Source organism: Ambystoma mexicanum, chromosome 2q (genome assembly GCF_040938575.1).
Source record: "Ambystoma mexicanum isolate Mex_15411 chromosome 2q, UKY_AmexF1_1, whole genome shotgun sequence".
In the NCBI taxonomy this organism is placed as follows: Eukaryota; Metazoa; Chordata; class Amphibia; order Caudata; family Ambystomatidae; genus Ambystoma; species Ambystoma mexicanum.
The window spans coordinates 299322914-299346905 of NC_090924.1; the positions used below are offsets into that span (position 1 = coordinate 299322914).

The 23992-nt window shown below is 44.3% G+C and overlaps 1 protein-coding gene across 4 annotated transcripts in view; it reads left to right on the plus strand.

The window, feature by feature from the left end:
• The window catches only part of LMF1 (lipase maturation factor 1), a 2253577-nt gene that overhangs the window by 1297814 nt on the left and 931771 nt on the right, over positions 1-23992 (plus strand). For all 4 annotated transcript variants that reach the window (XM_069647258.1, XM_069647257.1, XM_069647260.1 and 1 more), the window contains one exon: positions 6508-6675. In XM_069647258.1, the coding sequence (XP_069503359.1) occupies positions 6508-6675 (168 nt within the window). The remainder of the gene's footprint in view (positions 1-6507; positions 6676-23992) is intronic.

A 23992-nucleotide genomic window follows, 5' to 3' on the forward strand; every position in this document is an offset into this window, starting at 1 on the left:
AAATTTCAAAAAAGCCCAGGCACACCCACTGTGCAGATGATCGAATCCCTCACAACCTGCCCCCAAGGTCTGTTCAATATTGAATATAACTGTATTAGGTAAGGTGGCTAAATGACTGGCAGAACAGCCATAGAAGCCTAAGAAATAGTTCTACCAGGCATGAGCTGGAATGCAACATTGGAAAGTTACATCTCCATTTACTTCTTTCCCCAAGACCATTTTCCAATAAGTTGCACAATCACCCTCTACGAAAGCCTGGGTTAGACGGGACCATTTTGACCTTTTATAAACTGTCTTTTTTTCTGAAATTATCTTTTTATGTTTGGATCTACTGCACAGACGAAGAAAATATCCTGCTTCAAGATAGGCCGCTACCTGTTTCTTTGCAGCCCGGCAGCCCTCATCATACCAGCTGACTTTCTTTAAGACATTCTTTTTAATTTTAGGTGCTTCACAGGTGAAATTGGGGAATAGATTATCTATACATTTCCTATACTCTTTGAGAATCCTTGAATTAGAGGTGCCATCACTGCAATTCTCTCCCAAATTGTTTGAGATGGCATCGTAGATTGTAGGTTTCAAGTCCTGTCCTGTAGTACTTACATATCAGTGCTACTCAGTATATATACTTTTGTTTTAATGTTAGATCACTGTAGATGCTTTATCGCACCAGATGGTCAAAATGTTCCAAGATTTCAGAAAAAGTTTTGCATTGTAGTCCACTGGTTAATGAACCACTAGGCGCTAGAATGTAGAATCTGTGAGCTCTTTTGTACTATTTCCCGCTCGAGTGCCACACAAGTGAACCATACCTCTAAAATGGCATGTAGCACAAACATGCTTTCAATTAAAGTACACAGCAGATAAACAGTCCTATTTGGACATGTGTATGCTTAATGAAATTGTCATATTGCCACCAATCCGCCGTCCAAGTTAAGATAACATAGAGTAGCCATTTCCCAACATTTCCGTGACGGTTATGGGAGGATACAGCCACAGATCCACCAGTCGTATCTCTCACCTCACAGGCCTTCGACAGGCATTACCCGATATGGCGTTGGCTTACAAACCATGCAAGCCCCACACCCGTCCGTAGCTTTCAATGGGCCCTCATCTGCATGGTGGCTTAAAATATTGAGAAGTGTGCCACCAAAAAAAAAAGCACAAAGTCACTGGCCAGAGCCCAGGGACAAATGATGGGTGGGTGGCATGCACATGGTTCAAGTGGGGGTACTTTGATAGGGAATTAAATCCACGCTGCTCTACTATCTTGGGATCAGATGGATCTTAAGAAGAATAAAACCTACAGTGGCACTGGGGAATGGTAGGATCAGTTGCGTTTCCTGGAAAAGGCGAAGAAAATGTCAACTTTCAAAACACACTCTGTTGGAAAGTTATCCCCTGGGCCTAATGAGGCAAGGGGATATAGGCCTTGCACAAGGATGGGCCTCAGTGGATCAGAGCCGGTATTGGCCATGCGGAATTGATGGGCCTTAGTAGAATGCTTACTAAGGTTAACGTTGACTTTGGAAAGCGTGAAACAGTGTTTCTCGTGTACAGTTGGGTCAGAACGTGCCTTTTTCAACAAAAAAAACACTTCTGGGTCGAAAGAGCTGCCTATAAGACTTGATGTGCTAGGAGGCGGCATGTATTCATTGAACACTTTCCCTCTCCCTTACACTTACTCGCAATGTACTCTCTTTACAGGCAATATTACACCCAGGAATATGAAAGCGCCACCATCACTGCAACCCAACCCCAAATGAATAAATAAACCAAAGCTGGTTTTATGTATTGAAGTTCAAGTACTTTCAGAGTAGGCAGAGGACACAATAGGCAACAATATTGCCAAACATGTTTCATTATGTGTGTGTTCATTGTCTGAAGCAAACTCCCCCTGATTATGCATCCGCACAAGTTTCTACTGCTGCTTTCTAATACATATATTTTATCATTTTGCCCTCACTTGATAGTGTAACTAGAGTAAATACCGTCTCTTCAACAATAAACACCACGCGTGTTTTTATCTCTTTATATTTACTGAAATCCTTTTAAAAATCATGAACAGCAAACATAACCAAGATTCCCAATTTGACATACTCATTTTGAATCAACAAATATTTCTTTGTGTGATGAATACGTTTTCATCACCCCCAAGCCATCATTGTTGGCGTTGTCAGTTCTACCCATAAGTGAACTATGAGTTTATACTTTTTTTAATAGCACAAGTTGCAAACTGAATCACTTTTGGAGGCTCACTCTGATGAGGCCCAGTGATATTAAAGGATTTACCCAAGATCACACACTTTAGTTACGTGATGAAACTGGGATTAGAAGCTAGTCTGCAATGAAGGCCATTAACCATATATCTTCCAAGCTTTTGTCAGTAGAAATATTTGCTATGCAAGAAAGGATTTATATTGATGACTTGAGATATGCATTAATATTGGAGCACCACATTGAGAAAAGTGATAGCCACCTTCAATGGGGTCCAGCACCACTGCCCATCTGCTTGTTGTTGGCACTGAGCCCCTCTCACAAGGGGGAAGGAGCAGACTAGTAGAAGCACAGTGCCACCTGACACAGTCAGTTGGAGGCAGCACCCAAGCACATTGGCCGCTTCTGTTGCAGCCCTCAGGAAGGGTGCACGTGCGGCCAGGATACCACAGGGTCGTGTTGCTGCTGTCAAGGGAAGGCAGTGACGAGACACCCAGGCCTCTTCTGCTGCGGCCCTCAGGAGGGTGCTCGTGCGGCAAGGTCAAAGGGGGGTCTGTGCAGAATTTTGGCTGTGCAGGAACAAGGGGCAGCAGGGGCTCATCATACAGCTGGGATCCATGTTTACGAACAATGGCAGAGATGCTGATGCCCAACGGGCTGGGCTCACAACCCCAGGATTTCTTAACTTTGACACCAAGCCCGAGCCCAAGGGGTACAGTACTGCCCGTGGGCATGTCGTTTCACAGTCATCCAGTGCCAGAATTCGATATGAAGGCAAACCCAGCTATCCCTAGGCCCATGTTGGACGCACTGGCTGGAGAGGTTGGATATGTTTTTTTGAAGTGGCCGAAATATCTGATGATGCCAAAAAAAACCACTCCTGCTGTTCTACGCAGGGAGTGAGGTTCATAAGCCGTACAGAGTGCTGCCGTAAGGTGATGGGTCTTAACGAGCTGCAGAAAGAGCGCTGTCCAACTACTTCGTTCCAATCATCAATGTTGTCTACGAATGATTCCAGCTCCAACAGGCTGCTCATGGACCTGCTGAGTCCATTGAAGGGTTCTACACCCGGCTGTGCCAGTTAGCAGCAATGTGTACATTTGTTGACGAAGAAGGAGAGTTGCAGGGCCAGGTATTTCAAAAATGCTGGTCAAACAAGCTGTGCACCCAGATCCTGAAGGAGCAAGGAATTCTTCTGGCGCGAATCCTAGAGCTAGCAAGAGCTTGCCGAGGTGCGGTCGACCCAGATTGAGGTGACCATGAAAGGGCTGCAAGTAGAGGAGGTACACGCCATCAGGACCCAGAGCAAGAAGACTACTCTAGTGACAGGGGTCGGAAGTGGAGCCACGCCAAGGAAGGGAAAGGATGAGGCACCCCAGAGACTGTGCAGATTCTGTGCAGGGAGGTTGCCACAAGTAGGGCCATGTCCGGCGGTAGGTCGGCAGTGTGGTAGATGCCACAAGGCAGGACATTATGTCAACTTCTGCAAGACCTCCTGGGCGTCAATTACCGGGGCCAGCGAGCCTGAGCTATGGAGAAACAGACGAGCTGTAATAGCCACCAACAATGCATTCATCGCGGAAGACGCCAACTGGTCGAAAGAGGGTGGAGGGGAACGCAGGAACGAGGATGAAGTGGTAGCCCTAGTCCAGTACGATTATGATGGTGAAGAGGTGTTCTTCCTGATAGAGCAGGTGCTGAGACCACTAGCAAGCGATGCAAGAGTGGCAGAGAGGAACAGGCAGAAGAAGAGGGAGACGAAGGGCCGTGCTTGTTAGCGCAGGAGTGCGAGTGGCCAGGACTAGCTGCGCAAATGAACTCTGGAGCTGAGTCTGGTTGTGGTTATAAAGGTAGTGTTAACATTTTGTGTTTCTACCCTTGGCATGGGATGTTGTGGCTAAAGCACGTCACTTTGCTGTCATGTGTTGCTACCCAGATGATCACAGCACGTTTCTAACCAGGATGGCGGTGATCACGTGCAATTGGTAGATAAAAAGGGCGAACGGCTTCCCGCTCGCCAGTTGCCTTCACTCCAAATCTGACTGCATCCACTGATTAGGGCCCAGCCCCCCGGAGAACCTCAACAGGCGTGAGTGTTTGGTTCTATGTGAAAAGACCTTTTTTTTAAAGGTCTCAAGAGAAAAAGACCGATTTACATTGACCAATTTTCTTTTGATAGGAAAAACATCATTGTAAAGGTATTTTTATCTTGAGACCACCGCTCCCAACATCCTCCAGGCCCCACTCCCCCAAACCAAAACACATACCATGCACAGAACACACACACCAACACACATGCACCGCCGAACCCCTATCTCTCAGCCCCAGCCCCCCACCCCCCAAAACAAAAAACATACATACATACAACACACATGCTAACACACACGCACCCACACACTTGTTTTCCTCATCCTGTGCTTCTGGATCCCGACCTGCCTGTCAGCCCCTGCGCACATTTGTATGCACCAGGGGTGTGACAGTTGGATTTCGAAAGACTGCTCCGTACGGTCACGGAGTAGTCTTTCTAAATCGGTCTTTAACTGAAAAGATCATTTTAAATAGGTCTTTTCACTTAGGACTGAGTGTTCACACTAGCAGCACTACTCTGTTGCTGAGAAACTGGCCACCTCTGGCTGCCCATGCATTGCCCTAAGCTCCAGACGGGTATTCCTGGAAATCCAAATGGCTCAAGGGGGAAAAACCGATAGCCGCGGTTTTCTATGCTCTCAGGCTTTGGAGCCAACTGCACCACAACTAAAACTCCCCCACACTGTGCAGACGTCAAAGAACTGAAATCACACTGGTTCGTACGCCACTTAACTGCTGATCCATGAATTGCTACCCAATCCCCATGCTCCTATGCAGACCCGACTCCCCAAGCATGGCCCAGTCGATGTGAACTGCCAAGTGCATCATCTATGATGCCTACTGTTGAACTGGTGTGCATCTTCCTTCCTCTCCAAAGCACTCTGTTACCATTTGTGTTTAGCTTTACAGTATGCAACTACTCTAGTCATAAAATGGAGAGGATCATCAGCAACCAATTACTGCTTCTTTCCCAAACACCCCATATGAGTTGTTGAGAAATCTCATTCAATTTTTTGGATTTAATTTCTGGTTCCACCATTGGTTTTGTGCTGTTGCTTTTCACATATTGGCATTACTTATTACATATAGGCAGATTGAGATTAAATGATTTTCCCATGTGCACAGCATGTTATGTCACGCGCCCGAAGCCAGGATTGGAACCCAGGTCTTCAGGTTCGATGATAAGGAAATAAGCAAGGAGGCCATGTCTCTCCCCTTATTACCAACATGCCCCAGGGACCTTTGGGAGATCCAGCTGGTGAGCTGGAATCTCACCGTAAGAGGGGTTCTGTTTCCTGTCATTGCCCATTGCTCATTGTCCGGATATCTGTATGTGTTCTCTGTGTAGGCACTGTTTTTGGAAGCCTAGATCTATTTTACGTCACAGCCTTTCACGATTTTCTTGGTGGCTTTGGGGGGCAGAGCTAGAACAGCAAATATGGTGGTAAATCCAGGACTGGTTGGCATTAGAATCAGCCCCAAGTAGATACAGGAATCTGGGGGTGATTAAAAGTGGACGCCTATGTTTACAATTCAGCACCGATGTTGCAGAAGTTGATGGAGAAGGTAAAGCAAAGTGTTGATCCACAGATGTGGTTGAGGAAAAAGAGTGTGTCAAGGAAGCACTCAATATAGGAGCAGATAGTATGCCAACACATCTCCAAAGCTGCTAGGAGTTCAACAAGTGGACGTACCATCAAGGAACGATCGCAAACCAAAATGGGATTTTAGTGTTTATTTGCAAATCTCAGTCCGTTCCTTCATTAGGCTAATGTTAGACTATGTTTCCAGTGGAAATGCTTTTGCAGCATTGAGTAGAATGTTGGTGTGTAATTCTGCAGAGAGCTCAACTGAAGGAACTATACCAAACTTAGAATACCTACGTTTCTTCCATGTCGAGATCCTCTTAATCAAGATGCATGTCTGTGTTGAATAGGTTTTACTTTCAACTGAATTGCTGTAGAATATGTTTTGTTTGCATCTTTGATTGTTGCTGCATTCGTCAGCACTTTGTGGGATGAGAATGTGATTCCAAAATGCCACACTTCTAACTTTTCCATACGTCATCTAATGATAATATAGAACTGAATAATAGAAGGTGCCTGGCTTCCACTCATGCTTCCACCACACTAACCTGCCCCAGTAGAAAGAGCGAGCCGTTTGCACCCCCGTACCTAACACCCGTTCTTATTTCTCTTTCAGACCCAGATGTTACCCAACCCCATCTCCTACTACCTTCACCAGATGCCCTCCTTCGCCCACATGCTGCAGGTTTTAACAAGCCATGCCTTTGAGCTGGTTGTGCCCTTTTTCCTGTTCATGGGGCGTCGAATGTGCATCCTCCACGGGGCTTTGCAAATCGCTTTCCAGGTAAGATGTCTGACCTTGAACTGATCTCCTCTTGGAACTCTTCTTCTGGCCACTTGGGTGTTCTTATGTCTGGAGCTGGGCTTGTTGACGCGCTGATCATGTCAGGTTTTCTTGAAACTTGCATGTCATGAATTTCAGTGGAGATACTTGTGTACAGGCGTGTTATAAACGCAGGAGGAGCAAGAAGCCAACAATAAGGAAGTGTGGCAAGGGCAGAGACTGAAGCAACTATTTCACGCCATACTACCCTACCACTCATCCGCTGAAAGCTAAACCCTTGTAATCTCTTCCATCTGTAGTTTAATTGCTTATAGAGGTGTGCCCAATAACATGCCCTGGCGGATTTAGAATTGTCCCCAATAGCCTCTCTGTGCAAGACTGGAATTTAGAAGTCCGCCGAAATATCCCCTCTGTGCAAAGTTGAATTTAAAAGTATGCCTAATTTCCTCTTTGTGTAAAGCTGAATTTAGAAGTGTGCCTAATAGCGTGCCCTGGTTGAATCTAAAAGTGCGACTAAATATCCCCTCTGTGTAAAGTTGAATTTAGAAGTATGCCTAATTTCCTCTCTGTGCAAAGTTGAATTTAGAAGTGTGCCTAATAGCGTGCCCTGGTTGCATTTAGAACTGTTTCTAATTTCCTCCCTGTGTAAAGTTGAATTTAGAAGTGTGCCTAATAGCCTCTCTGTACAAGACTTGAATCTAGAAGTGAGCCTAAATATCCCCTCTGTGCAAAGTTGAATTTAGAAGTGTGCCTAATAGCGTGCCCTGGTTGCATTTAGAACTGTGGTTAATTTCCTCCCGGTGTAAAGTTGAATTTAGAAGTGTGCCTAATAGCGTGCCCTGGTTGAATTTAGAACTGTGTCTAGTTTCCTCTCTGTGTAAAGTTGAATTTAGAAGTGTGCCTAATTACGTGCCCTGGTTGAATTTAGAAGTGTGCCTAATAGCCTCTCTATACAAGACTTGAATCTAGAAGTGAGCCTAAATATCCCCTCTCTGCAAAGTTGAAATTAGAAGTGTGCCTAATACCTCTCTGTGAAAGACTTGAATTTAGAAGAGCGCCTAAATATCCCCTCTGTGCAAAGTTGAAATTAGAAGTGTGCCTAATAGCCTCTCTGTGCAGGACTTGAATTTAGAAGTGTGCCTAAATATCCCCTCTGTGCAAAGTTGAATTTAGAAGTATGCCTAATTTCCTCCCTGTGTAAAGTTGAATTTAGAAGTGTGCCTAATAGCGTGCCCTGGTTGCATTTAGAACTGTGTCTAATTTCCTCTCTGTGTAAAGTTGAACTTAGAAGTGTGCCTAATAGCGTGCCCTGGTTAAATCTAAAAGTGCAACTAAATATCCCCTTTGTGCAAACCGGAATTTAGAAGTATGCCTAATAGCCTCTCTGTACAAAGTTGAAGTTAGAAGTGTGCCTAATAGCGCACCCTAATTGAACTGACAAAGTGTCCCTAATATCCTCTCTGTGCAAAGTTTAATATAGAAGCGTACCTAATTGCATACCCTAGTCAACTGACTAGTACTCCCTAATAACGTCTCTGTGCATAGTTTAATTTAGAAGTGTGCCTAATAGCGTGCGCTGGTGAACTTGGAATTGTGCCTAATATCCTCTCTGTGCAAAATTAGAAGTTAGAAGTGCAAATTTAGAATTTTGCCTAGTATCCTCTCCGTGTAAAGTTGAATCTAGAAGTGTTCCTAATATCCTCTCTGTGTAAAATCGAAATTGAATTGTGCCCTGGTTGAACCGTAGTTGCAACTAAATAGGCGGCCTAACAGCATATCCTAAAGTGTAGCTACACTTCGAAATGGCCTAATATCTACAGCCTAGTTACAATTGCTGGAAAAAAACTAATAGTCATTCCTGACCTAGCCGACGCACTCCTCCAGTCTCCTCCACCTACCTGCCAACTCAATAAACAACTAACCCCCGACGCCTTTGACTCGTGGCTCAACACCTCACTAATGCAGCTCACACCCTCTTGCAAACCATCACCCCGCCGTGGCCTGTTCCCTAGATGGTTCAGAACTGATCTGAAGACCATTAAACAACTATATAAATACCTAGAACGCAAATGGCAGAAAGACAAAACCCAAGAGAGCAGAGCCACCTTGGCCCGACAACTTCATCAGTACAAGGCCGAAATCCGGAAAGCAAAAAAAGCCCACTACAACTCCTGAATCCTAAACTGCAAAAACCCCAGCAATGAATTTCACAAAATCATCACTGAATTCACCAAACCGGCATGCACTACCACCGTCTCGACCCCCTCTCAATCACTCTGCGACTCACTCACTCTCCACTTTTACGCCGCGGCTCTCGAAAGAACAAATGCGCTAAACACCAAACTGGCTCTCTTACAGCCCCCAGGCAACCCTCCCCCCCATACTGGCCAACCCACCGCCTGCGACCACTGCGCAACCAACGTTCGACTCCTTTAGCCCAATATCACCCGACCAATTTCTCAAACTGCTCTCTGCTCGCAAACCATCCAGCTCTGCGCTAGACCCTTGCCCGGCCACAACCCTCAAAGAAATGTTTGCTTCTACCTGCGCAGGAGAACACGCAAGATCCATCATAAATGACTCCCTTTCCTCTGGTATTTTTCCCGACGCATTCAAAACGGTTCATGTCACACGTCTAATAAAAAAACCTTCCCTCGACCCTCTTGAGCCCAAAAACTACCGCCCCATCTCAAACACCAGGTTCCTTGCCAAACTCATTGACCGAACCGCCTGCTCCCAACTAAATGCCTTTGTCGAAGCCAACAATCTCCTAGACCCCGCACAATCAGGTTTCAGAGCCCGACACGGAACTGAAACCACCTTAACCTCAATCTGGGATGACCTTAAAATCATGGCAGACTCTGCGGGATGCGCCGCATTAATCCTTCTTGACCTATCCGCAGCCTTCGACACAATCAATCACTCAATCCTCCTTGACCGCCTCCACTCCCTAGGAATTTGTGAAACCGCTCTCAAATGGATAGCTTCATTCCTCAAAGATAGGTACCAAATAACGCTACTCTCCACCTATTCCTCCCAAGCCTGACCAGTCAACACGGGAGTTCCACAAGGAGCATGCATATCTGCCCTCCTGTTCAATCTCTACTTGATCACCCTCCCACCAATAATTTGTTCACACAACATACTGTGTTACAACTACGCTGATGACACTCAGCTAATTCTAAAACTTCTCAGCTCAAAACCCAACTGCCGACCTGACCTCGCCTCCTGCCTCCTCGACATAGAGCTATGGATGACCCAAAGCCACCTCTTGTTAAACCTCTCCAAAACTGAAATAATGGTATGTGGCAACTCCGAACTTCTTCCACATCCACTACCCTGGCCATCTGCCATGGGAAACTCACCGACTCCCTCTAACTCAGTAAAAAACCTTGGATGCACCCTTGACGCTGACCTAACACTCTCGCGCCAAGTCAACAACGACTCAAAGTCCTACCACTACCATCTTAAAACTCTTAGGCACATCTTTCCATATCTCTCCTTTCCCAACAGAGTCTCTGCGGTCCAATCAATTGTTATATCAAGACTGGAGTACGCTAACCCCCTCTACCTCGGAGTCCACGCTTACCAACTGAATAAACTTCAAAGAGTACAAAACGCTGCAGCCAAACTGCTACTAGCGCTCGGCCCGAGAGACCACATCTCCCCAGCCCTTAAAACTCTGCACTGGCTTCCAGTGGCCCAAAGAGTGACCTTCAAAACCTTATGCATTTGTCACCGATCATTGCATAAAACCGGACCTCAATATCTTCAAGACAAGCTAAAACCCTATCACCCTCTTCATACTCTAAGATCAAGCTCAGCCGAACTCCTAGTCATACCTAAAACAAACTCAGTCAGGTTAGGTGGATCATCATTCTCAGCCTTGTCCCCCACGCTGTGGTACACACTCCCACCCCTCATTCGCCTAACTGTAGATCTAATGTCCTTCCGCAAACTGCTGAAAACGTGGCTCTTCCCCTAAAACCAACCCGTACGCAAACTAACCCAAACTGAATAACATCATCTCAATGACACCAACCCAACAAACTACTATATTTCGAATAACAATAAGGCACATAGCAATACATCAAGATCCATGCGAGAAATCGACAACTAATAACCGCTAATGTAAACTAAAAGGACAAACTGAATAGAACGAATAAAGTAGACCATAGCAGTGAAGTAGATAAAAAGAATAAATCGTACGAAAACAGTAATGAGGTCTAAATTAATTAAATGGATGTAATGAGTGCAATGGTCAAAATGAACAAAATGGGCACAATGAATAAAGACAAGAGGATGGAAAGATGAATACAAGAGACTGATGAGTACACAGACAGAAGACACCAACTGTATGAATACATGGCATAAATGGAAAGTACAGAATGGATGATTCAAATACATGAGACGGGTGTAGTGCACAAAACAGATAGAGAGCACAGAACGGATCCAGTGCGTATGACAAATGACATGGCCTGAATCGATAATGCATGATGAATGAACGAAGTGAATGGAGCGGTTGAAATCATTAGAATGGATGAAGCGCATGCAACGGATGACTGCGCTGAGCGGATGAATGCGTTGAGCAGAAGAGAGCGTAGATCGGATGAGTGTATATAACGGATGAGTATGTTGAGCGGATGGGGTGGAGTGCAGACAAGTGTGTAGAGCGGATGATTGTGTAGAGAGGATATGTGCTTAAGTGCGGAGGAGTGTGTAGAATGCAGGAGTGCATAGAGCAGATGAATATGCAGAGTGGATGAGTGTTGAGCGGATTAGTGTGTAGAGCGGACGTGTGTGTAGAGTGGATGAGAGCATATAGCAGATGAATGTGCAGAGCGATTGAGTGTAGAGCGGACGAGTGTATAGAGCGGACGAGTGTATAGAGCGGATGAGTGTATAGAGCGGATAAGTGCGTATTAACAAACAACTTTGTAGAGCAGATGAGTGCATATAGCAGATGAGTGCGTGGAAAGAAAGAGTGCATAGAGCGGATGAGTGCGGGGAGCAGATGAGTGCGTGGAGCGGATGGGTGCGCAGAGCGGGAGGGTGCGCGGAACGATTGAGCGTGCAGAGCGTGACGGGTGCGCAGAGCGTGATGGGTGCACAGAGCGGAAGAGTGCGCAGAGCGGAAGATGGCACAGAACAGAAGAATGCCCAGAGCGGAGGAGTGTGTAAGAACGAAGGAGTGTGGAGAGTGGATGAATGCGTAGAACAGACTAGTGGGTAGAGCGGACAAGTGTATGGAGCAGACGAGTGCGCCAGAACGAATGTGTGCGTAAGAGCGGAGGTGTGCGTAAGAGCGGATGAGAGCGTAGAACGTGGAGTGCGTAGAGCGGGTGAGTCCATAAGAGCAGAGGGATGCGTTAGAGCGGGGGTGTGCATAAGAGCGGGTGAGTGCATAGAGCAGGTGAGTGCGTAGAGCAGGTGAGTGCGTAGAGCAGGTGAGTGCGTAGAGCAGGTGAGTGCGTAGAGCGTGCGAGGGCATAGCGCAGACGAGTGCCTCGAACGGACGAGTGAATAGAGCAGACGAGAGCGTAGGGCGGATGAGTGCGTAGAGCATGTAGAGCGGATGAGTGCCTAGAGCGGATGAGTGCCTAGAGCGGATGAGTACATAGACCAGATGAGTACGTAGAGCCGTTAAGTGCGTAGAGCAGACGGACCAGTTGAAGTATGTGGATGGAATGGGTGACGTATGTGGATAGAACGAGTGATGTATGTGAATTAAAAGGGTGACGTAGGTGGATGGAACGGGTGACGTATGTGGAATGAACTGGGGTAATATGTGAAAGGTATGGGAAGTATGTGGATGGTACGGGTGAAATACGCAGATGGAGTGCATAAAACAACTTAGAAATACACAAAACAGGTCTGAGTACATGGAACAGATTTGAATGCATGGAACGGATTCAAGTGCGTGGAACGGATTGGAATACGGGGAGCGGAGTGGAGTGCGTGGAGCGGAGTGGAGTGCGTGGAGCGGACCGGAGCGCATAGAACAGATTGGAGCCCATAGAATTGTGGGATTTACATGGAATGGTTTGGAGTGCATGGAACGTTCGAAAGAGCATGTAACCCATCATATCACATCACCACACTTACTCTCTTCTTTACACCACCATTCAACTAGAACACAGAGATACTATGACACCATTCGGTATAGCTGTTCTCATACCAACATCTGCCGCATACTCACCATCACTCCAACTAAACACTGCTGGTTACACCCCCCCCAGCCAGGCGTTCTCCTCAGGCCTGACGCAGCCACAATCGGTCTGGATAAGTTCTGCCAGAACAAACACATACTCTTGATCTCTCAACCACCACACCTACCGCTAAGAAGCAGCGATCACACGATTACCGCACCAGCTGCACACATATCCGGTGCTCACACGCACCTTTGACTCTGGGGATCACATTGCTGAGCCTGCGCAGGCTCCCTGCTGAACCCTCCTTTCATTCATCATTCTGGAGGCCCCTGAGCAGCTTTCCCTGCCGGCAGTAACCACATCAGATGACTTTGCTAGTGCTGGATCCGCAATACGGCAAAGGTTGGGTGGGTGCCACCACTAGCAAAGGCATAGGTGGTGCCCTATTGGCCGTAATAACATCCAATCTGGTTGCATTTCAAGCTTAGGGTTGCCAAAATAGCCCTCTGCCTGTGGTGCCAAAAATCCTTTCTAAGAGCCTGATCTCTGGGGTCTATGAGGTGTGTTGGATTGCTGCATTTTGTTACTGGAAACCACACTCACATACCCCCTCATCACTCCTTTCTGTATTCCTAACCCCAACCCAGCATCTATTATTTTTGTGATTAAAAAAATACGGCAACATGTTATTCGACCAGCTTGATAATCGAACAAAGTGTGAGGCTTCTGTTCTCTAGCGATCCATTTGATTGAGGGGAGGAAGGACCGCGTTTGTTTTGGAAACAAGACCACACAGCGCAACACAGGTTCGAATCCCTGTCCTGCGATTATAAACCACACATTGGTATTAAGCGCGTTCGAAAAGAAAAACTATACAAATTACAACGTGCTCAGAAAGACCCGCCTGATGGCCTATTTTTGTTGGGCACGTCGCTTAGCCTGATTCACAGAAGCATTTTATAATGGTGCAATCCCAAAGGAAAAAGCTCTGTGAATCGGGCACTTCTAGTGTTTAAGTTGTCCAATCCTGTCCACATCTTTCCATTCGCTTCTATTGACAACATTTGCAGTGCTTGAAAGCAGGCTAAGCCTCAGTACTGAGGGCAGTATGAAACCATGGGATAGTGACCAGGTGAGGGAGGGAGCATATCCAGATAAAGCAGATACAGTCGTGAAGATTGCAGGGGGGTGTTAGCCGTTTCGACCTGTTGCCTTGAAAGAAGTCTTACCAGGAGTAAAAACCATCGCCATGAAATGGTGGACTAGGGGAAGCAAGCCGCGCGGAAGGGGGTCCTCTACAGAGCCTTATTAGACATGCCATCATGCCCTGATTAGGGGCTCGAACCTGCCTGGAGCCAGAATAATACACGACACCGTGAAATAACGTTTTCATTTTCTACTTTACGAGTCTTCCTCCTCAGCGTGGGCATTTATCAAGTGGCACCAGATGCAGGCTAATGGAGAAATTTCTTTTAAAACCGGTTTTAAATTGTATTTTTTCTTTTCATCTTAATATGTGGATTTTATGACCATCTTCATTAGTTCTGACGTTTCATAAACCCACAAGCTGCTGTTCTGCTGTCTCAGAACAGCTGTAAAAGTCCGTTTCGGAGCAGAGTGCCGTTTTATACGCTACAGTAGTAGCCCCTTCCCCGCCAGTCACTTCTTAAAGGGCGTCGCCACCGTATTGAGCTGCATAAGGAGGGGGTGCCTTTACTTTAGCCATCACTCAAATCCCATTTTCGGCCGTGTTGGCAACCAGAAAATCAGTTCCTGGTGGCACTACGTAACACAAAACAGTAAACATGCAGCCAGCTTGGACTGAGACTGCTTGAAAATCCTATATTTGGAGAAACCCTTCCACTGAGCTTTGTAAGCATGGGCACAGAGGAACTTGCAAGATACGTGACTCTCCTATGCATGGCGATCTACCCTGCCAGCAACCACGCACACAGCTGTGCTGATCTATGCCGCAGCGTATAAGGAATGTGTGAAGAATGAGCCCTATTGCAAGCAGATAAAAAGAGAAACCAAGCAGAGCGCCCCAGTCCCAAAGAGAAACAGAATGGTAGCGGAACGGCTGTCAGTACTAGAGGCGGCCACCCAGTCCAGATAAAACCTTTATAAGCAATAGCCGTCGGAGAACTGCGAGAACCTGACCTGGCAGATATAGAAAGAGGTGCTAATCTAGACTCCCACTGAGGCTATGGAGGAAGCAACCCCGCCCAAGTCAAGGTAGCAGCAAAGGCATCATGTAGAATATAGAGATCAAAAGGGTGCTTACCTGCTGGAGGAGAGAGGGCCACTGAGTGACGAGCAGCATACACCAGTTCTGGAATCCATAGGCAGCACGGGCCAGAAGCCCCTAAGGAGATGGATCAGAGAGTGACCGACCACAGTAGTCAAAGGTACTGCTGAGCAACTCGCAGTAGGCTCCGGTTGCAAAAGTGGGTGAGGTACATCAAAGAGCTTAGTGCACCTCATTCCTTTAAAGGATACCTTCAGAGGGGTCAGGACGATTGAGGAATGTCCAGATGGCTGCTGGAGGCTCTTCAAAAGAATAGAAGATAACGTTGATTTCCAAGGTGATGAGATGCATAGGAGAGTACATTCAATGGGTGTGCGGTGCATTGAGGAAAGTCCGGCTGCAGGAGCACTGTTCTACTTTTTAAGTTGGAAGTACTTTTGTTGAGATTAATCCACTGATGCCATCCTTGTGTGATGTATAAGTCAGTTCAAAACCCCCAGTTTCACCCACAGGTATCAAATGAAAATGTGTTAAGCGGAAGTTAAGACCATCTCTTGGGCATGAAGTATCACTCAGTAGGCAAGAGCTATCTCTGGGAAGCGAGGAGCAGGTGCATTGCATGCCAGAAATCTAACGTATATATGAGATATACGATATAGCTTTATGTGCATTCTATATGGACCATTATACTTTAAATATCTCATAATGCTCCTTTACAAACCTTCCCAAACAAACAGAGGTATTATCACATAGATAGGTTTGTATGGCACAACACAAGGGTGCCGGGGAGTCAAAAGTAGATCCTGGTGTTTTTGGTGTCAGATAAAAGGCTCCCTTGATCTACGAGCCAGAGCTAAACAGCTCCCTGCTCCCACTAATTTCCAACCCTGACCCAGTGTGCCTTCCATGGCAGGGGCCCAAAAATCACCAATAAGAAATGAATCCACTACATGCCTATCAGAGGTTGTCTGATCCAGCAACACAGCCATATTAGCACTAACACGGTTAAACCGAAAAAGGTATGGAGGGTTGCACTTTTTTCCTGGCAGCTAATCTCTGGAGCACTATACCCTGGAAACTCGACACAGCGAACACTACTTGGCCATCGGAAAATCTCTCAAAACATGGATGTTCATGAGACAACCACAGACTAATTAGCAGGGGTAAGCATAAACCAACGACTCAACTAATCGTGCCATTAGAATATGCTAGGCACCACGGACTTGCACTCAATCACCCACCAGATCACTAATGTTACAAACAAGAATGCACCTTATGCAATACTCCATCAAGTGCAAAGACTCCTCTACATAACTTTTAAAGCAAGAGCGTGTTCAAGACCAAACTCAGTCATCTCAGACTCTTAAGTCTCTCCAACTCCTCACAACATGATCAGGACCAGAAGGACCATACATACATAGTGCTGCAACTTACTTGGTCACCAGCACATGCACCCTGCACCATGACATAGGAGTTGAAGTAATCGCTTCCATCACATGTTACCTTTGTACATACCCACTAACCCAAACCTTACCAGGATGGTGTAATATGTCAGTCACAGAGAACAGATTCATCAAAACCTGCCCAAACTACCATCATCCAACAATCATCATAGGCATGTGACAGAGAACAGCAAGAACCCCACCTGCCCAACGAATAGTACCAGTTCTGGACCTCTCAATTTCCACAATAGACTGGAACCATACTGGGTCAGGCCAACCTACAAACATTAATGAAAAAAACGTATCAAGAGCCTCCATAACTACTCCTATTGCCGCTAAACTAACCTACTCTCCTTTACATATAGTATCACCTCTGTATTACGTACACAGACCCCGGTGTACACTTCAGCCTTACCCCTGTTAGCATCACAATCGCTTTGTGTTTTGAAGACAGATGTATTTTTGAAATCACCTCCAATGCTTGGCTCCATTGTATATCATTCTATAAATACTGTATAGATGATATATCGGTGTATATAAAGAAGAGAAATTAGATATGTTTGAAAAACTAAATATCTATGACTTTTTCCTCCTACAGCTGGAAACACGCTAAGTCCTGAAAAAAATAGACAATGTAGCATGTGACGTACACAATTTTAATTGTACTCAATATTCACTTGCTCGTGGCAAGAAACATATTAAAAGCCTTATGAATAGACATCAAAGTGAACTAATACACAACAATAAGTCAAAAGATCACATGACAAACAGTAAACATTAGTGTTCCCTCTAACTTATAAATCAACTAATACAACAACACAATTGGTCATTTGTGTATTAACTGGCCCTACATGTTTCTGTCCCTATACCCAAATTAAATACACTGGACATTCATCAGCGGCTAAAGAAAGAACAATGGCGTGATTTCAGACTCTTTTGTGGACTTCAAAAGATTATTCAAAATGTCATCAGCTTTTCTAACACTGATCATTATGCATGGTATCTCGGAGATACTGACTGCGTGGTACGCTACTTCAGGCTAAGTTACTTCATGGGTGTAAAATAGGTATATCTGGAAGTGTAGGGAGACAGAATAGAGTAAAAGTGTAGTGGTGAAGATGGGCAGATTGGAGGTGGGGTATATGGGAAGGCATCCAATTGAAGAAAAAAATGGTCACAAGTAACCTATTCCAAAGTAACTTGCCACATAGTATTATTTTTCCATGAAGCCATGTAGAACCAATATTAGTTGTTTGGCTAGCAGAAGATTTGAGGCATTTTATAACTTGGCTTAATCATTCGGATATTAATTTGTGTTTTACATTCAAAAGTCGTATTCTTGAAGTGACCTTTTGATAAATTTAGATGAGGATACATTAATTGTTTCTTTGTATGCAAATCCCACTGAAACGAACACTAATATAATATTTTCAAAGTCAATACCCATAAATGTTGCATCAAAATATACCTTGCAGACAGTTTTTGTGGATTGCGGTTAGGTGTAAGTGTACACTGATTAGGGATTATAAAGTGCAAGCCAACATAATCAAAGAGAGACTTTGACAACATGGCTACCAAATCTCATCACAAAATAAATATGTGCAAGCCAGATACATGAACTGTGATGCATGATTAGAGTTTAGCAATCCAAATTCGAGCAATGGCCATATGGTTTTTGTGACAACATTCTGCAAATATAGTGATAAATTGAGAAAGCGAGAAAGTCAAAATTTAAAAATTGCACATTGTACACACAGCTGAATTTGATCTTCGTCTAGACCTTTATTTGCATTTCATAGGGGTAAAAGTGTTAAACACTTTCTTTTACGAGCTTTAGGAACAATACCAAACCCAAATTGCGTTCCCTTTCATTCTTTAACATGATACCAGTAGTTGAGCATTAGCCCGATTCAAATTATATGTTTTACTAAATCACTACTAAATGACTGACTTCGAATCCAAGGGAAAGATGTGGACATTGTATACACATGCAAATTGGATACGCCCCATGCAAATGTATGTGATTGAATGTCCCTGCAAATAGATTTATGTGGGGAAAGCAATGTGACAAGTTAATTTGAGCATTAATGCACATGGCTCCAAGATTTGCAATATGACTGTTTTAGCACCACTACTGGAGCATTATGTGGCAAACGCCTACTCTGCTGATGATATGAAATTGTGGGTATTCGAAAAGCTGTCTTCTGATGATGCAGGAATTACTTCAAAGCAGTCTTGAATGGAACACCAATATATTTGGCAGCTAAACCCCACACCTCTGGGTCCTCTTTCCTGCTTCAGATAGCAACAAACATTAAAAGGTTGGAGTCTTAAGTTAGCTAATAAAGAGAAGATTTGAAAGCAGTACCTGCCTTACCCAGACTACCAGGAACTCAGGTTCGGTAGAGGCTCAAAATGCACCCACAATCCTTCAGTTCTGCAAAACACTAGAAATGTATTTCTTTCAACAATAGCTGCTGGGCGAATAAATATACAGCCTCCCTCCACCAACAGTACTGCACTACTATACAAAATGTCAAGCCCAAGAGAGCCACTATTCTTGAGCAGGTTAAAATAAGAGAAGGATACAGGAGATTGAAGTGTATGCAACATGAGCAGTACTGGATTTATAATGTTGGTTCTTTGGAGTAGGGGGCTGAAGGAGCGGGTTGAATGGACAGCTTTAATCTGTGCATAATTTCATCAAAACGTGTAATTGTAATCCTTATGGCCAATTCTCAACTACATATAAGTTTTCTTTAAGATCGAAATGTTTCTAAAAATATCTGCATAAATATGTAAAAACAAAGTGGGCACCTTGAGTATGGAGGATAAATGCAATGGTTTGCATTCTATTTTACAGCACATGATCAGTCCCATTAATCATGTTAAAAAAAACATGAAGCCAAATATGGGGCTTCATTAATGGCGTGGCAAGTGGTCAGTCACACTACTTTTATTTAGGGCATTGTTGGGCTGACACAATTGGAAAGCAGACAGGTTATTGTGTTAGACTTTCCATACAGTTTTCGATTTGCTTTGAAGCAGGAGAAGATGTTTTAAAATAATGTATTGTATATATTTCTTTCTTTACAAGAGCATGTTTGATATTATATATTAAAGATCTTCGTCAAGTCAAGTGAAATCATTAATTGTGAATGGTAAGCTTTTCTTCATAATGAGGGATTTAGGGATGAATTACTGGGCCTCATTACAAGTTAGCCAGTCTGGTAACAACGGCGCGGTGGCAAACTACGAGGTCTGCAAGTGGGTGCCTTTCTGCCCGCCAGGTCTGACCTTACGGGCGAAACGGCACCCGCTCACAGATCTTGACTGATGAATGGGGCCGGTGCATCTGTCCTGCCCAATGGGACTCGAATGGGGAGAAATATTTTTCGGCGCCCGGCAATGGGCACAGGGACAGTCGGTGCCGTAATGCCCTGGTAAGTCCCCATTGCCGGGCGCCGGAAAAAAATTACTCCGGCAGCAGCCGTGCCGTTTTCTTCCGGCACGGCTACCGCCGGACTCATAATAAGGCCCACTGAACTCAATTAACGGCCGTTGGAAAGAAAACCACCCTTTATGCAAAGAATCTTCTCACATTGTTGCCTCTTGGAAAAGTGTGCGTTTTTATCCCTTCTTTGCTATAGTTCGTTTTGTATTTTGTGTAAGACTTGTATGGTATACCGTTTAACAAATCGATGCATTCAACCACGTAATTATGTATTTTCTGTACAGGCAATGTGATGTTTTAAGGTTTAGCCATGCACAGTAAAAAAGCAATACGTAAATGGTTCTGTGTTTTCTAATTACATTAAGCATGAGCAATTCCTTATTCATAGGGTGTAATTCGTTTTCTGTTTTTGATTATTTGTCCTGATGATGAAGCGACCATCAAGTGATGGTTTTTTTGTCAACATTAGTCAACCTATTATCATTAATACATTTTTGTGGGTGAGGTTTTAACTAGTTAGTAGTGTATGGTGTCTAATAAGAATAGTTGTTTTGAATTATTGATAATGTGGTGTTTATGATATATATGTATGGTATTGTCCTGTTAAATACATTGGGTTGTATAGATGTCGTTTTTACATATTAGATTATTAATTGTTTTAAATATAATCAAATAATTTAGAAAATGGTTTCTGCTGTTGAACACATTTCTTTCCTTTCTCCAACATACCCCAATGATTTGGGAATCATCCAGCCTGCTGCAGGCTCCTCTATAATATATTTTGCACATTTTAAAACCACGTGGCCTCCCTACCCACTTGCTCAAATGCACTCAGTCATTTTTCCTGAATCAGGTATTTTCTCTTTTTATTACCCTCCTGATCCAAGAATGTGCCAATACATAGGGGCAATCCCACATGGAACAGATCTAAGGATCTGGGTTAAATAGTTTCATTAGGGCCAGATCCTTTGAGTCAAAGCTTTTTTACTCAAAAATGGCTGAAACTCTACTGGAACCTGTGCAGAAAGGCACTTACAGGCCATGCTTTAATCCCTCAGGTGCACTCTGAAGGCATTGTGAATGAGCCAGACAATGAACTTAACGTTTGGGCTGCAAACATTTGTTTAAAATAAAGAAGGTTGGGAAAAGGACCATCTTGCCCTAAGCTAAGGTGGAAGTTCCCTACCCAAATAAAACAAAGGATAGTCTGTGTCAGGAAGTCCAGAGCAAATGTCTGTCTGTGTTCAAAACCTATACTTGCCCTCAAATATATTTGTATACAAAGTGTAGGGATGACAGACTCAAAATAAGTGTTCAAATAAAAGTTCTGAGCTTTGTCCAGCACTTTGTCAAAAGGTTTCCCTTGCCCAACGTTCAAATATTTCACAGTACAAAAGTGTTCCCTTCCCCAAGCTTTCAAGTCTTCCAACAGTTTCAACACAACACAATTCCTTGGGATCCTTCCAAGCTCTTCTGTCTTTATCTTTCACCAATTTCATAGAGTTCAACTCCTTACTTTCAAATCACACAAAGTTTCCTTTTAGAATCATTCACAAGCTTCTTTGTGGTGTTTTAAGTGGCTTTTCCACAACAGGGTGTACTCGGTCTAGGCGCAGATGTTGGATGACACGGTCCACCCATTACAGGTCACGCAACCAACACACCTTACTTGCTCCTTCTTTGTAGGCACATTGCCACTGTCTCATTACTACAGTGGGGTTTTGACTTATTCTTATTCCACACCCTTATCATGCTTTATCATTACTTGTTTTTCCACTATTCGCTTGTTGCACTTTCATATTCTCTCATGGCTCTTGCCAATGCTTGTACTCTTAATCTGCACATTTCGAGATTATATCCTTGTGGCTGTTGCCGATGTTTGCACAATTCCTTTAACTCGTGTGATTCCACAAAACAACTTTCTTTCATTATGATAGTCAATTGTGCTTGCTTTCATTCAAATCAGTATTCAAAGTTCAAAGTACTTGCTTTCATTTAAATTAGTATTCAATATACTTGTTTTCATCAAAATGCTTGCTTTCATTTAAATTGGTATTCAAGATACGTGTTTTCCTCAAAGTGCTGGCATTCATTTAAATTGGTATTCATTAACTCTCTTATAAGTCGTACATGCTCTCCTGTCATCCCGGTATCCCCTTCTCTAGGCTGACTCACCGGTCGGTGCTTACGGCATTCCTGCGAGACTTCTGGCTGTCACAAACTCTATCTCTCTCATACAGCTCCTCGCTTCATCTCCACAGTGGCTCTCTGTGGCTTCACTCCAACAACGATGCGTCTCACGCAGCTCGGGCCTCACTCGTCAGCTTGCACTGCTCACGCTGGTTCCTCTTGCATACTCGACACTGGCCTCCAGCTTCCTTTAGCCGCGCTTCCCGCTGCAAACTCTCTGTATCTTCTCTGGTCCCTCGAGCACTCTGTCTAACATGCTGTCTTCCTGGAAAGGTCTGCTCTCGCAATGCAGTCACGAGAACTGCTGCCTCAGTGTTTTTCAATCTTCCTTCTTTTAAACCTCCTGCTAGGCTGATTGGTTAAAAAAAAAAGACTAGGCACATTGTTGCTGGTTTGGGAGTTCTGTATTACTCTCGGTTGTCTCCTCCTGGTCCCAGTGCCTAACTAGTGTTTCTATGTGTGTGTATCAATATAGAAAGGCTATGTATCTCAAGATGGTCTCTTCCTCGTCCCAGTATATAACTGCTGTGTTTTAGGGAATGATTTCAAGGAAAAGAAGGGAAGGGATTGAAAACAGCCTAAAAAGGCTTGGGGCACATTGGACACATGGTGAAAGTTAAATGGAGGATACCATGTCTCATCTAAGGATGCCTCATCCCACTCCCCAAGTCTCCTCCACCCAAAAGCTCCTCCCTCACATATCCACCCCCAGGGTCAGGATCCGATAGCGACAGCCTTTCCCTGACCACCTAAGGAGGATATATTGGGGAACGAAGTGAGCATGCCCTCAGATTCCTCACAGCACCCAGGCTCTGACTCACACCTTTGGGCTGCATCTGGTGTATTTTCATTTTTGTTTTATCCAGTCCAATCGTATCTTTCAGTTTGCCAGATCTGTGGCTCTAAGGTTTCATCCAAAAAACTGTTTTCCATCAAAATAGAATGTATACTGCACAAGTCACACCACAACAGATTCAGGCCTTGTTATAAACCCCTCTGCCCCCCATCTACTCCCTAGGGTCAAGCAGTGGGAAGTGCTGCAGCAAGCAGATTTCATTTTTGTCTTACTCATCAAGATCTTTACATAGGCCGTCACAGATTTTAGTCTCCACTGTAGACCATCAAGTTCTCGGCATGCTCAATTAATTGTTTTCCACTTGAATCCTCAGGCCTTGCTAGGCCAACTGACAAGACATTCATGAATCTCTCTGTCAAGACTTTATGTTCCCTACACAATTCCACACTGTTTCCCCAATCTGCACCAGATTTTGCACATTCACCTGTTAAGGCCCTCTGGACATCACTGGCTACATGACATCTGGACACCCCACTGTAAGGAAGGCATGGTATCAATAGTAAGACAGACACATGGTGAACACAGTTCAAGGGTTTTTATTGAACTTAAAAAGGGTTTGTGAAAATGCCTTTCTAATCCTAAATCTAGAGATGGGAGCAAGCTACGACCATCAAATAGTAATAACGCAGTCCTAGTGGTGTTTTGTCAAAAGAAAAGGGCCTATACTAATAAACATATTGCCAATCCTTAACTCTAAATACAAAGAGTGTGGGAAACAATGTTACGAAAAAGAAAGAAGTGTTCACAAAATTATATGTCAGGATGTTCAGGCCATTGGCCTCCCTTCCCCACGTTTCCAGCATGGGATAAGGCGGAACACGGTTTATAGTGATTAATTCGAATTACATTATGTTGAAAGACATAATTTTGAAAAAAAAAGGTTGATGCAACAAAAAAATGGTAAGTTATTTTCCTCTTTCAGATTTTCATAAGTACTCATTTTCTTAGGCGATTCACTGTTCCCCTCGTATCCCC